At 51.8% G+C, this 13,260-nt stretch overlaps 1 protein-coding gene across 1 annotated transcript; it reads right to left on the reverse strand.

Moving 5' to 3' along the window:
• Positions 1-261: 261 nt before the first annotated feature.
• On the reverse strand, positions 262-12,978 carry RIMS3 (regulating synaptic membrane exocytosis 3). Its single transcript, XM_063106778.1, has 6 exons — positions 12,762-12,978; positions 7,219-7,360; positions 4,749-4,861; positions 2,472-2,573; positions 2,006-2,145; positions 262-474 (listed from the first exon to the last, which is right to left on the reverse strand). Exons 1-6 carry the CDS (start codon positions 12,976-12,978, stop codon positions 262-264), a joined length of 927 nt encoding a protein of 308 aa, XP_062962848.1.
• Positions 12,979-13,260: the final 282 nt, after the last annotated feature.

A 13,260-nucleotide genomic window follows, 5' to 3' on the forward strand; every position in this document is an offset into this window, starting at 1 on the left:
CAGCCCACGTTGTCACCAGGACTGACTATACCCAGACGAATGAACAGCTATAACGTGGTCACACACACACACACACACATACACACACACACACACACACACACACACACACACACTACAGTCTCCACTGCCAGCTGGGGCGAGCCCAGTAGCCAACAGGCATGCAGCAGGGCAAGGGGTCCAGAAAGACATGAAGACTATGTACAGCGGAGGGGCAGGCACCCTTCCCACACCACCATCCCGCCTCTCTTCCTGACGTCCTTAGGAGCACGAGGGGCTGGTGGCACTCTCCAGGGAGGACTGAGACAGGCGCCTGGTGAGGGATCCAAGAGTGGAATCTGCCACTGAGGAGGTGGGGAAGAGTTTGTACCAGCCGGTGACCGCGGCACTCAGGTCCAGCTCATCCAGCATGATCTGGGCCATGCCCATGAAGCACTTGTGGTCCATGCGGCCATAGTCACCCCAGACGATCACCTGCCAGCAGGGGAGGAAGAGTGTGAGGACCTGAGCTGCTGCCCCAACTCCAGGACTGGGCTGTGGGCCGAGGAACCTTCAAGTTTGGCCGGGCCACAGATGGGACACAGAGAGCCAGAACTCAGACCAATTTTGGGCACCAACTTCCTGAGCAGTTCACAGGTGCTGCACTCAATCCTATGGGCTTTACATGCAAGACTTCCATTGTTATAACATGCCATACAGGTAGGGGTGCTGTGTGTTATTATTTCCACTAAGGGGAAACGGCAGCTCAGAAAGGTTAATTAACTAATCCAAAGATAGACAGCAATTTGTGGCAGAGCTGGGATTAGAACCTTGGCATGTTTGACTCCAGAGCTTCCCAGCATTTGGAGGACAGCTCTCCCCAGGAAGGAGCAGACTGAGAGTCAAGAACCTGGGTTGTGGCTCCAGATCTGCTGCTGACTCATGTGGGGCTCGTGTAAGCCCCTTGCCCTCACTGTACCCCAGTGTTTCCATCCATAATGCTGGGACAGGGGAATAGATTGGTCAGTGATTTTCAAACTTTTTAGTAGTGAATACTTTTTTAAACAGCCACTCAAAATCATGGTCCCCTCCTCCCCTAAACCCTAGGATGCTATAGTTTAAGTTTGCAACTCCAAGGGCCCTTGCCACAGAACCACCTCAGTCCAGAGGAATAGCCCTGGACGAGAAGCCAGATAGCCCAGATGGCCCATGGCTCTAGCCTCTCCTCTGCCACCTACATGGCCTTGGGCAAGACCAAGAGCCACCACTGCCACTGTTAATACTTAGCGAGTAACTGTCCACATGCCAGGCACTATGCTAGGCTCTCTACATGCAACCTCACTTTTCATCTGCTCACATCTCAGCCACAGCTAGTGAGTGTAGAGCTGGACTCTGAACCCAGGACTGAGCCCAGAGGCCGATCCACCAGTGTGCTATATCCCCACATAACCTCAGGTTCTTCATCTATGAAATGGGCACGATGATCTCTCCTTCCCAGGGCTATTGTGAAAGGCTAACACCACAAAATGTGCGGAAGGGCTTTGTCACTCTCAAGTAGTTGGGATGAGAGTCACCCAGACCTGGGCTCAACTCGGCTCTGCTGGTCACTAGCTGAAACCTCAGGCAAATCACTTCATCTTTCTGAGACTGTTTCCTACCTACTTCACAAGATCATCTCGAGGATGAAACGAGATCATATTTGGAAAGCACCTCACAAAGCCTGGCACTGAGCTGATGTGCGACAGAGACTTGCTCTAGGGAGGGAGGAGGCAGCAGTAGACAAATGCTGCTTCCACCTCCCAGCTGTGCGACCTCAGGAGCACCTCGGTTATCCCCATAAACCTTGGTTCCTTGTGAATCAACTGGGGGCAATGACACCTCACTGGGTTGTGAAAATAAATGGTAATGTGAATCAATGTACCTGGTACAGTGCTCAGCACAGAATAAATCATAGATGAGAACCTTCCAAATGACAATTTCTAGTCTTGGAGAGTCTGCCCTGCCCCACTCACCCTGCAACACTCACCTGCAGCACCTTGCCCTGGGGCCCCTCATCAAAGAGCAGAGCTTGCTGGTACAGGGGATCACAGGTTTTCTTGGCCAACTTTGTCTTCTTCTTGGCCAAGCAGGCCCCGTTCTCAAGCAGGTAAACCTTGATATAGGTGGCTGAGGAGTGAGAAGAATGATGGGGAGGGGTCCAGGAGAGACTGCTATGGCCTGCCCCATCCCTAACTGCCAGGTGACCCTGGAGGTGAGCAGGGTGAGTGGACGAGCTGACAGTGGGCAGCAGGTGGAAGAGGCCAGCACTAACACTGACTCCTCCGCTCGCCCCTACCCGCTCCCTGCTCACTGGCCTCCCAGGCAGTGAGACTGCACTGTCAAGACTGAGGCCAGTGGGGAGCTGAGGACTTACTAGGCCCAGAGTTCAGCTGTATACCCCTCCCTGCCAGTGCCCCATCTCCAAAATCCCTCTCCCAGCTGCTCAGCCTCACCTGGGAGGGATTTGGAGCCTGGTTTGGGGGTCAGGCCCCGAGCTTCGATCACTTCCACCTCCAGCTGGCCACTGCGGTCCATGATGGCAAGGTGGACGTCTCCTGCAAGGGAGAAGAGGGAGGGTCCAGGCGGAGCCAGACCAAGGGGCAGGCCAGCCAGCAGCAGCACAGAATGCCAGTCTGCAGAGGATGCCACACCACCACTGGGGAGGGATCACCACAGGGAGCAAATGACATGTGCCGGAGCTGTTCTCGGGAGACCACTTTAAAGTGGCTGAGAAATACTTTGATAGGTTCCGTGGTGTGGGGTTGAGGTGGGGCAGGGGCATGACCCTCCAGGACATGCTTGGGAAACAATGAATGGCTGCCAAACTCCTATCTAAGTCTGGCTAACTGGGAAGCTTCTGGTTTACTGAGCAGAAGAGGCAAGTTTGGGGACAGAACTTCCTGTGTGAGGAGGACAGAGGGAAGGCTGTGGGCTGAGCGGCTCTTCCTCACCTTCCCCGACACAGCAGCCCTGGGCCACTCCCCTACATATATGTCAACAAACAGTGAAAGAAGATCCACTTGAAGAGATGCAGAGCTATGAGCCTGCCCAGAACAAGAGGCTCTACCTGGGAATGCCTGCCTGTCCTCTTGCCAAAGGAGGGAGAGAAGGCCAGCAGACTTCCTGAACGCAGAGAACTGAGAACTCACTGTGCTCCTGCAAAATGGATTCTCCAGTGGAAGCAAGTTCTGTGTGTGGAGTCGTATGTTATCTGATTTCTAGGAACACTTAGCTTTGTTCAACGTGGATTAGCAGAATTTGGAATTGTGCCGTAATAGTCACTTGGAACACTCTTCAAAGGGGTGCAGAATCATAAGCCTGATCCAGAAAAATTAAATGGGCCAGACTGTGGGTTCGGCCACCATGCAATGGTTTGTATTTGCATACTGGGAGAGATGCGGATTTACTACTTTCAGGAGACCTCCTGGGATTTATCCTCCCAGCAATTCTTGTTCTCCTTATGGGGGAGGGAGAGAGCCAGGGTCTTGGGAATTACCTCCTCCATGTCTCACTACAACATCCCTAACAAAGTGAGGAAAAGCAAGCCCGTCCTTCCCAGGTTTGGGCACCAGGGGGCACCACACACAAGGTCCTAGGCTGTGATGGCGCATTAGCCTTGCGGAATCGGCTGGCTCTTCTCAATTGCCTCCCAGCCGGTGTCTGGGTCTAGGGCTGGGAAAGCAGGCTCCCCAGGCCCTTAAGAGCCTGAAGGCAAGGACTGAGAATTAACCAAATCCAACCCGAGAGCCAGATGAGAGCTGACTCTCACCCTCTAAGGGTCCCTGTGAACCCCTCTTCTAGCAGATATGGGTACTTTGGAGGAAGACAGGGCAGTGCAGTGGAAAGAGGCTGCCTGCAGTGGAATCACAGCTCAACTGCATGACTTGCAGCAGGGCACCGTCTGCACTTGGCTTCCCCCTTTGCTGTGAGGGTCAAAGGTTGAGCACTGTTCAAAGGAGGGCTGAGTGGGGACATCTGGGTCAGACACTGCTCAGGTCAGACAGATGGGGAAGGGGGTGGAGGTAAAGAGGCACCTCTGGGGAAGAGCTGCTTGAAGCCAAAACAGCCAGTATCTAAAGGAGGGAGGGAAGGTCAGTCTGAGAGCTCAGAAAATGATCCAGACTACAGCTAAGAGGACCAAGTGCAGACTTCAGGAGATACTTCCTAGCTGCAAGGAAGGGGGATGAGAAAATTACTAAAAGGCTTCTAGGTGCCAAGCACTGTTCGGAGTAATAAGTCAAATAAGCCACAGCTCCTAAGAGTAAAGTAAACTGAAATACTTCATGCAATGCATCTAATAGGAGCTCAAAAAAATGTTCTTAGATTGCAGAACTAAAGTGGGTATATTATTCCCATTTTACAGATGAGGAAACTGAGGCTCAAAGAAGATAAGTGACTTGCCCAAGGTCACACAGGGAATTGATGATAGAATAAATTCCACCACAGCCAACGCTATTTTTGTTCACCATCCTGTGCCCGGCCAGTAAGTGGCAGGAGAGGGTGACTGTGTGGTGAAGGGAGGGAGGGGAGCAGAGGAAGTCTGGGACCCCTTTCCTATCTGATGAGGAAGGGACTGGCGAGTGCTCCACGCACTGCTCACTGGCACAGCAGCCCGAGCAAGGATTCCTTTCTGCTGCCTGCACCGCATCACACAGGGCCCCCAACTGAGCTCAACTTTCCTGCTGCGTGGCCTCCATGACCCCACTTGCCCTGCCCTCGAGAAGACTCACCCATGGGTGGTGTTGCCAGCGTCTGTCGCCCCACAATCTGGGCTGGTCCCAGTCCATCCAGGAAATCACTGAACTGGCTTTCGGCTCCAAGCCGGGTGGTGGGGAAGATGAACCTGCACGAGGAGGCAGAGAGGGTGTTGGGGCAGCCTGGGGCAGGGGTGGGGGTGGCAGGCTGCAGTGGCACTGCCCCTGGGACACTGGCACTCCCCTCTGTTCCTCAATCTCTCCTCTACACAGTGTGAGTGCTGGGGACAAACAGAACTGTTCATTTCTGCACACTGAAGAAAAATCCTTTGATGTCACCAGAGAAAAGAAGTTAATAAAAATAACATAATGATGGTATTTAATCCTCAAGCCCCAGGGATTTCTGAAGTGACCCTTAAAAGGCAGGGTTTGCTGGAAACCTGTGTCCTCACCAGGGGATGTCAATGCCAAGAACCAGAGATATAGGCCAGAAATTTCAATGCCTGGAGCAAGTTCCAAGAACTGAGGTTTGAACTGACCATAAGTTTGAAATCCAAGTCAATAACGTAAGGTGGTGCCCAAAACAGCAACTGAGACCGAAATAACACAATTACAGAGTTGAGATGAATGGCAAGTCGGGGGGTGGGGGGCATTATGGGGGACGGGGGCTGGGAATAGTAACAAGAAAAACACAGTGACTGAAAGCTGGCCAGGTGCCGACAGTGCACTAAAGGTTCCACATGCATTTCATCATTTAATCCTACAACCACTCTGTGTGGTAGGAGCTATTATCCAATTTTACAGATGAGAAAACAGAGGCTCCAAGAAGCCTTGTTTGCAAAACTGGGATGATGCTCCGCTCATGGGGTTATGATGAGGATTAGCACAGATGGTGCAGGAAAAATTCCAGAAAAAATAGTAAACAATAAACGGTAGTTTTGTTGCTAATGCTGTTGTTATGAGCAAGGGAAAAGTGCTACTTTTTCATGTCCTCAAGCCTCCATGTTCTGTGTGTGCCCAGCAGAGAAAGGACAGATGAGGCCCAGGTCTGCTCAGGAGCTACAATGGACCGAACAAACTTCTAAGATCTAGAATGGTTCAGGCTTCTGGATAGAGACACAAAAGGCTGTCCAAGAAAGGATCCTGTTGGATAGTTTGGCCTTGAGTCTTCGTTGGCCAGTGACAGGCAGGGAGGGAACAGCAAGCTGTGTACGCTTGTCGGAAAGAGCCTGTGTCTCTCCCTGGCTAGGCTCTGCCTCCATCCCCCAGGAAGGGGCTTCAAGGCCCACCCACTTTTATTAGCTGTGGTCAGTAATAGCCTAATATCACATTCTTAGGACAATGGGATCTGAGAAGGTTAAATAAAGAACTTAGACTCTCAAGGTCACAGAATTTTAGGAGGCTGGTATAGAAAGTGTAAAGATTTTGAACAAAGGTTATAGAGTCAAATGGCCTTCATTAAAATCCTGACTCTACTACCACTTATTAGCTGTGACCTTGGGTAAGGTTCCTCATCCTCCTCCTGTGCCTCAGTTTCCCCACTTGTAAAATAGAGATAATGGTAGCACTCACATCCCTTAAGGTTGTGGTCAGTGTTAAATGATCACTATTCCTGGTCTGATCGAAGCTGGTAGAACCCAGTGTAAGAACCACTGACCAGTGGTGCCCAGTGATGCTCTGCACATGGTAACATGCAATAAATGCTCATGGCTACTCGTGCACATGAAAGTGGGTATAGCAGGGAGACATGATCACTGAACCTAAAATAATGGAGTCACAGAATCCAGAGCCAGGAAATCATAGGGCCTTGATGAAGCAGAAAATCTTAGTCATGCAACTGTAGTTTCGTAGATTTAAAAGAGATCTGAAAAAATATCTAACCCAGTGGTTTTCAAATTTTTGACTGTAACCCACTTGTAAGAAAAAGAATTAACATCATGACCCATTACAGACTTATGTGCATCTATACATAAAAAACTGGAACAACAGTTCACAAAGTAATTCATTCTTACTTCTTAGGATCCACCTGAGTTCTCTATTTCTTTTTCTGATGCTGGTTTTGACCCACTAAACCGATTTTACTTCCTGCCCAAGTCACCACAGTTTGAAAAACACAGATCTAGTCCAGTCTCCTTCCCCAAGCTCCAAGCAAGGCTACTGTGAAAACTCCACTCATCTAAGCCATAACAATAGTTTTAGATTTAAAATGATTTTAGGATCACATTTTCCACCCCTCTCCTCTGGAGCAGGGCAGTGTGTAGGTGGTAGGAGGAAGGAGGCAGGGGTTCCTTTCCTACAAAAGGAATGAACTTCTCCTGGGTCTCTGGGGTATTTTGACGGCAGCAAGAGGAAGACCTGGGGCCCAGGCATTGGGTGTCTAGGGGAGGAGGAGGGAGGGAGGAAGGGACATAGAGGATGCAGACAGCTCAGCTGGAAACCAGACGGGGAGACTTTCCCGCCCTGCCCCCTGGCTCTGATTGGAGGACCACGGAGGGGCTGCACGCACGTGCCCTCAGAGCTGTTGCTGTTCGTGCTCCCGTCAGTGGACTCCCGGCTGCCCTGGCGCGTGACACGACTCCGCATCTCCACGGCGATGCCGGTCTCCGTGCTCCGTCGGATGTTGCTGCGCAGCTTCTTGGTGGCCCCTTCTGTAACCCCGCCCCAAGCACAGAGAGGAAACAAGGTCAGATCACGATTGAGGCTTCTCTGAGAGCACTGTCAAAGTCACCCTCTGGTGGTGGGCACAGCAGGACCGACATTGCTGAGCTGACTTCAGAGCTAGTGTGCAGCCTAGAACTTGGCCCTGCTCAGGGCAGAGACACAGACTAAACAGGCTAGTAAGATGGGTGACGGTAGAGTCCCGATGGGGGTGGGGGCGAGGGAGCCACCCACAGAGCCCCAGCCCTACAGCCTGGGGACCTCGACCTCGCCAGGCTTCTCTGATGCCCACCTTCCCATTCAATTTCAGCCCTTGCCCCAAGGTTAAGAGTCCTCCTCTTATATCTTCTGGAAAGTGTGTCTTCTCCGGGATTTCCAGATTTACTTTCCCTCACGGACCCTATCACACACAGACCTGACAACCCACCTCTCTGTTACCGTCACAGGCCCCACAGAACCCCCTGTGAAGCCTGGGAATACTCAAACTTCTGAAGGTGGGTCTGCACACAGAGAGGAATGTGTGTGAAGAGCTGGACAGGCCACGAGGGACGCAAGACTGAGAGAAGGGCTGCCAGGGTGCCCTGAATTGACTTTGGCTTTGAGATAAAGGTCTACAGAAGAACCCAGAAGCTGTGCAGTGAGAGCCCACCTCTGTACCTCCTGCTCAGAGGCCCACGCTGGCCCCCCTCCTCAGCCTTGCAGGGAACACGGGCACTGCCCCTCTCCTGGCATCGCACCATCCTGCCTGGGTTTCCATGGCAACCTCCTCAGCATTGCAGTGTGGTCCCTCTAGACACCCTCTCCTCCTGGGGGAGCAGGCAGGGGGGAGTCGGGTTGAGGGTTTGCAGGGACATCCCCTGCTGAAGCTTGGCTTCCGGAAGAACATAATGGGAAGGGAGGTGGCATTGAGACAGGACGTGTACCAAAGGAGCCATTTTGTTGTCACTGGTTAGAGGCCCAAGCAAATTAAGAGTGGAGTTGCCCACAGGGATGGGGAGAGGCGAGGGGTGGGGCAAGCACACAGCCCCTGAAAGCGTGGGGACAGGGGAGCTGTTTCCCCGCAGTCCTCTCTCCCACCCACATTCAATGGCAGGCTGGGGAGGGGGTGTTCAAGACCCTGGCCTGGGGAAAGGAGGACTTTATTCCTCCTGCTTTGCCCTACTTATCTTTCAGTAAGTCCCCACTGGGGGAGAGAAGGCTGGAAGGGCCAGTATTATTAGCGGATGGGATGGCAGGGCTGAGAATGGGGTGGGAGGATGAGGAGGAATGTCCTCTCTGAGAGCATCGTGGCTTCTGGGATAATAGCATAGCTTGCATACCCAGAAATCAATGAGACCATCAATACGTCTGTCTATAACACACACACCCACAGTCACATTAGCTTATACATATTTCTTTCACATTGACAGGTATAAGCAGACACATACAAGTGCTGACAATCACACATATGAATACAGTAATCTCACATACAAGGTTACAGGTATGTTTATACAACAGTCACAAATGGTCCTACCAGTCCCCAGTCACATATACACACGATGTACTCTGTCACATACAGTCAGGTCATATACATGGGATCTTCACACCATAATACTTGGAGTTGAGCCCATCCACATTGATGCAAACCCACCTGTGGTGTGTGACCCACCACACACACAGAGGGCTGGTAAATACAGTGGGTGTGGGGGACTCTCCCTGTCCCTGGCTCCAAACTGCTGCATCCCCTCTAACCCAGTTAGAAGGCAGATGGGTCTGTGGGGGCTGCAAGTCACCCACCTTCCCCTCACGTCCCCAACACACACCCTGAGCTGAAGCCAGAGCCTTACCACCTCATGACACCAATGCCCTTTCTAGAGCTTGAAGAAGCTCTGAACCACTTGGGAGCAAATTGACCATCTCAGATCAGGTTTGCCCAATCCAATGTGGGCCCTTGAGGGGGGAAGTCACAGAATCCTGAAACCTTAATGATACTTCAGTTAGCCACCCCCTCTCATTTCACAGATGGGGGGCCTGAGGTCCAGGCACCAAAAGAGGTAGGACTAGGTCCCAGGCCCAGACTCCCAGTCTACTGACAGGCTACTTCTCATTCCCCTCCCAACCCCCCATCTATTTGAGATGTGATTCATCAAAGATTAAGTTCCACATCTTCAGGGTAAAGACAGTCTTGCAACCTCAGAGAAAATTCCTCTACTGGCTCCATATCTGTCCTTCTCAACCCCTGCTGATCTGCAGAATAATTTTATGTAACCTCTCTCTCAAGAACCAGGCCAAGTTGCTTGCAATAATTCTGTGGTCCCCAGAGACCGAAAGACTCCAGGAACCATCCCATTTGTCCCATCACATACAAGGGAGAGGCAGTCACGGGCTGCAGCTGCATTCCCCATGGCATCTTCTGGAATGGTCCTGAGCCCTCTCCTCACCCTGACCAGGAGCCCCTGAGGGAAATGCCACTGTCCCTGGTATTGAAAAGATGAGCTCCATTTGGGCAGAGTCTGGGGCAGCCCAGGATGGGCCCGTGTGGAGTTAACCTAATGCCAGGCCAGAGCCTACCTGTGTTCTGGAACCCCAAAGCTCTGACCCCACCCTCCTCACTGCTTTCACAAATTAGAGAATATCAGATCCAGAAGGAAGCTGGGAGAGAGCATTTTTAGGTCCATTTTACAAAAGAGGAAACTGAGGCTCAGTGAGAAAGTGACTTTCCCAAGGTCCCATAGGCAGTTACAGGGCCAGAACTAGTCCTTTAAAGCAAGTCACTGAGTTTTCAGAAGTCCATTCTAGGGCAATATGAAGAATAATCTGGAAGGGGGCAGGCAGGAGGTAGGGGAACTAGAGAAGCTGGTGCAATAGTCCAGGCTAGATATTATGGGGCCTGAAATAGGGCGGAGGCTTTGAAACAAAGAGGAATGGGCAGGGCTCTAGCCAATGCAGGGTACAGATAAACTAGAAGGAAAGGGGCCCATGAAGAGCAGACCCAGAGCCCAGAAGACTGGGTCCAGGAGAGGAATCCTCTTTCCCTCTTCACACAGCTCAGCCCTTCAGGGAACTGAACCATCCCATCTAGAGCAGCAGGGGGCACCCTTCTAGGATCTTTTCTCAGAACAGTTTTTCTAGGGCCAATGCCCATGGTGAGTCTGCCCCACACATTCCTCTGGCACCAGACTCTCCCACCAAGGAGGGGATTCCAAGCTGGGACACTGGCATCCTCAAGGCCTGGGAGGAAAAAAACGGGGAGAAGGAGTTATATGGATGGTAGAGGAGTGTGCCACAGGGAAGGGGCAGAGGTGTGGAGGCCAGAGAACTCACTTCTGTTTGGGCTCTACCATGTGAACACAGGCAATAATAACAGCAGTGACACTTGGCTGAGTGTCCACTATGTGCCAGGCACCAGGCTGGGCGCCTTTGCAAACTGTCTCATTTAATCTCCTGGACAACTCTGCAAGTCATGTCTTATTGTTCTCATTCTACAAACGAGGAGGCTGGTTCAGAGAGATGAAGTAGTTTACCCGAGGCACCCAGCTAATAAATGGCTCTGAAGGCTGGCTTAAGGTCACTCTCCAGGAGAGTGACTTCCCTCCAGGCTTTGGATGCCTCATCAAGAAAATGAATACATCAAACTAGATGATCTCAAGGGACCCTTACTGCTCTGACATTCAGTGATCAGATGATTCAGAGACCTTCAGTCAGAAGGGCAGCTGGGTAATTCCCCTGGCTCCAGGCCCCAGGCCCTTAGCCATGCCCACACATACCACGGAGACAAGGCATCCAGAAGGCCCATCGTTGTTTATCTCTTCTCAAGGTGAAAGGTCTTCCTGGTGTCTGCTCCAATCCCTGCCGGCTAACTGTGAAGTCTAGGCAGATCACTGGAATGTCTCCCAGTGACTCAGGCCCCTGGCTTGGCCTTGGAAAACTGTCCCTCTAGATCACTTTGGACATGAAGAAGCCTTTGGGTCTGAAGCTGAGTCAGCTGGTTTCCTGGGGTTGGTCTCTTGGAGCCAGACTCCTGGGGTCCAGCACCTCCAGGATCCCCTATCCCTAATCCCACCCCTTGGTCCTATCCCAACCCATTCCTGGATCCCCAAATCCCCATCTCCCTGGCTCCCTAGAGCCAGGCCTACACACTACATATTCACAGAGGTCACAACCACCCCAGGCACTGATAACCTCAAGCCCCTTCCCCTTCTATCCTTTCCCTGAGCCAGAAACCACGTCACAGCTTGATTGTTGGAAAAGACCATCCCACGTGCTTCTGTCGAGGGCTTTGTGGGAATCTATTTTAAGGCCTGGAAAAGTCCCCCACCCCCAGCACCTCCTGGAAGGCTTGAGGAGCATTCTCACTGGATCCTCCGGCACCCCCGCCTCCTCACCACCCCCTCCAGCTGCCTATTTGAAGGTTTCTTGGGGAAGTTGTTACTCGGAGCAAAATAAGCAGGAAGAGATTCTTAAAACAAAACCAGCTGGTGTCTGGGCTGATGCCACAAAGAAAGAAGGTCTTGGTGGGAAGGGCTGGCTGCTGTGTGAGTGGGGTCCACGTGTGGCTGTGTGTGACAAGGTGGTCACCCACCAGTCTGAGCATAGCTGAGACTCTGTAACTAGGAGTTTCAGAAAGTAGTTCTCAGGATGTGGCTGTTGAGGTGTGTATGAATGTGGCTTTGTGAGGTATGTGTGTACACACGTGTGACATGTTTCTGTGATCCATTTCTACGTGTCTACTCAGAACACTATGCTTGTGTGATCTGCATGGCAGGTTTTATACATGACCATATACAGTGGGAATGACTGTACTGTGCTTTCCTGGCAATATGAGTGGCTTAGTGGAACAACTGAGCACTCTACTTATGTGACTGTACAAGCCATGTGTCTTTGTGTGTGTCTCTCTCCCCTGTGACTTTGTAATGTGTACGTGTGACTATGTAACTGCATTTATGTGGCTATTTGTACTTAGGCGACTTGGAGATTACAGGTGAGACTGAATCTTGTGAATGTGTACGTCTGTCACTTAGCACGGTACCAGGAACACAAGGCTGTTTAATGAATAATTACTGATTTGTGTCTAAGTCTGTGTGTGGAGGTAGCAGAGTGTGAAGGTTGAGAGCATGAACGAGGAAGCCCAACTGCTAGGATCTGAATCCAGACTCCCCCACCTACTAGCTGTGTTGTTTTGGGCATTCGATTTCCCTTCTCCTGTGCTTCTCTCAGTACCTGCCTCGCAGAGCTGCGTGAGGATTAAAAGAGTCAGTACACATACCGGACCTGGAAGAGCACCTGGTGTATGGGAAGTGCTATAAAAATGTTTGTGGGTGTGGGAGTACACACCATCAGGACTGTCTCTGGGTACTCTGTCATTGCAAACTGGCCCCCACCCCTGCTCCTCGGTATCACACACCCCCTTACCAGGCTGTGGGAGCTGGAGTGTGCTCTTGCTCCACTGAGTCAGGCCCACGATAGCCACCATCTTGGCGCCCAGGCTGCTGCGCCGTTTCTTGGCAGCGGTGGTCCCGGTCCCGCCCCCAGCTTGCTGGGATCCGCAGATTTCTCCGCTGATGCTGGAGCTCCGCACTACGTTCCTGGAGGCCCCAGCTGAGGGCGGACTCGGCTCCCCGTTAAACATGGTCCCCGGGGCAGCAGGGTCTCAGGCAGCTCTGAAGGTGGGTAGGAGATAAAGGGATGTCACATCAGACCCGGGGAACTCTACCACAGCCCCACCACTTCCTAGCTGTGTGACCTTGGCAAGTCACTCAGCCTCTCTGAGGTTGTAAGGATTAAATGAACAAATCAATGTGAAGGGTGTGTGCAATAAATTGGGCTATTGTTATGAGTGCAAGGCTATGGTGAATGCAGCAGGTGACCTGGTTTGGCAGTGAAGACTCAGTCTGTGGAGTCAGATGGCCTG

The sequence above is a fragment of the Cynocephalus volans genome, chromosome 8 (assembly GCF_027409185.1).
Source record: "Cynocephalus volans isolate mCynVol1 chromosome 8, mCynVol1.pri, whole genome shotgun sequence".
Classification (NCBI taxonomy): Eukaryota; Metazoa; Chordata; class Mammalia; order Dermoptera; family Cynocephalidae; genus Cynocephalus; species Cynocephalus volans.

What these genes read in the sequence shown, in the direction of transcription:
- RIMS3 (XM_063106778.1), bottom strand. Translation starts at nt 12,978, where the DNA reads ATGTTTAACGGGGAGCCGAGTCCGCCCTCAGCTGGGGCCTCCAGGAAC. An exon ending in ACTCCAGCTCCCACAGCCTG is followed by an intron (nt 7,361 to 12,761) that starts GTAAGGGGGTGT and finishes GCGGGGTTACAG; the next exon opens with AAGGGGCCACCAAGAAGCTG. An exon ending in AGGCTCCAAATCCCTCCCAG is followed by an intron (nt 2,146 to 2,471) that starts GTGAGGCTGAGC and finishes CTCACTCCTCAG; the next exon opens with CCACCTATATCAAGGTTTAC.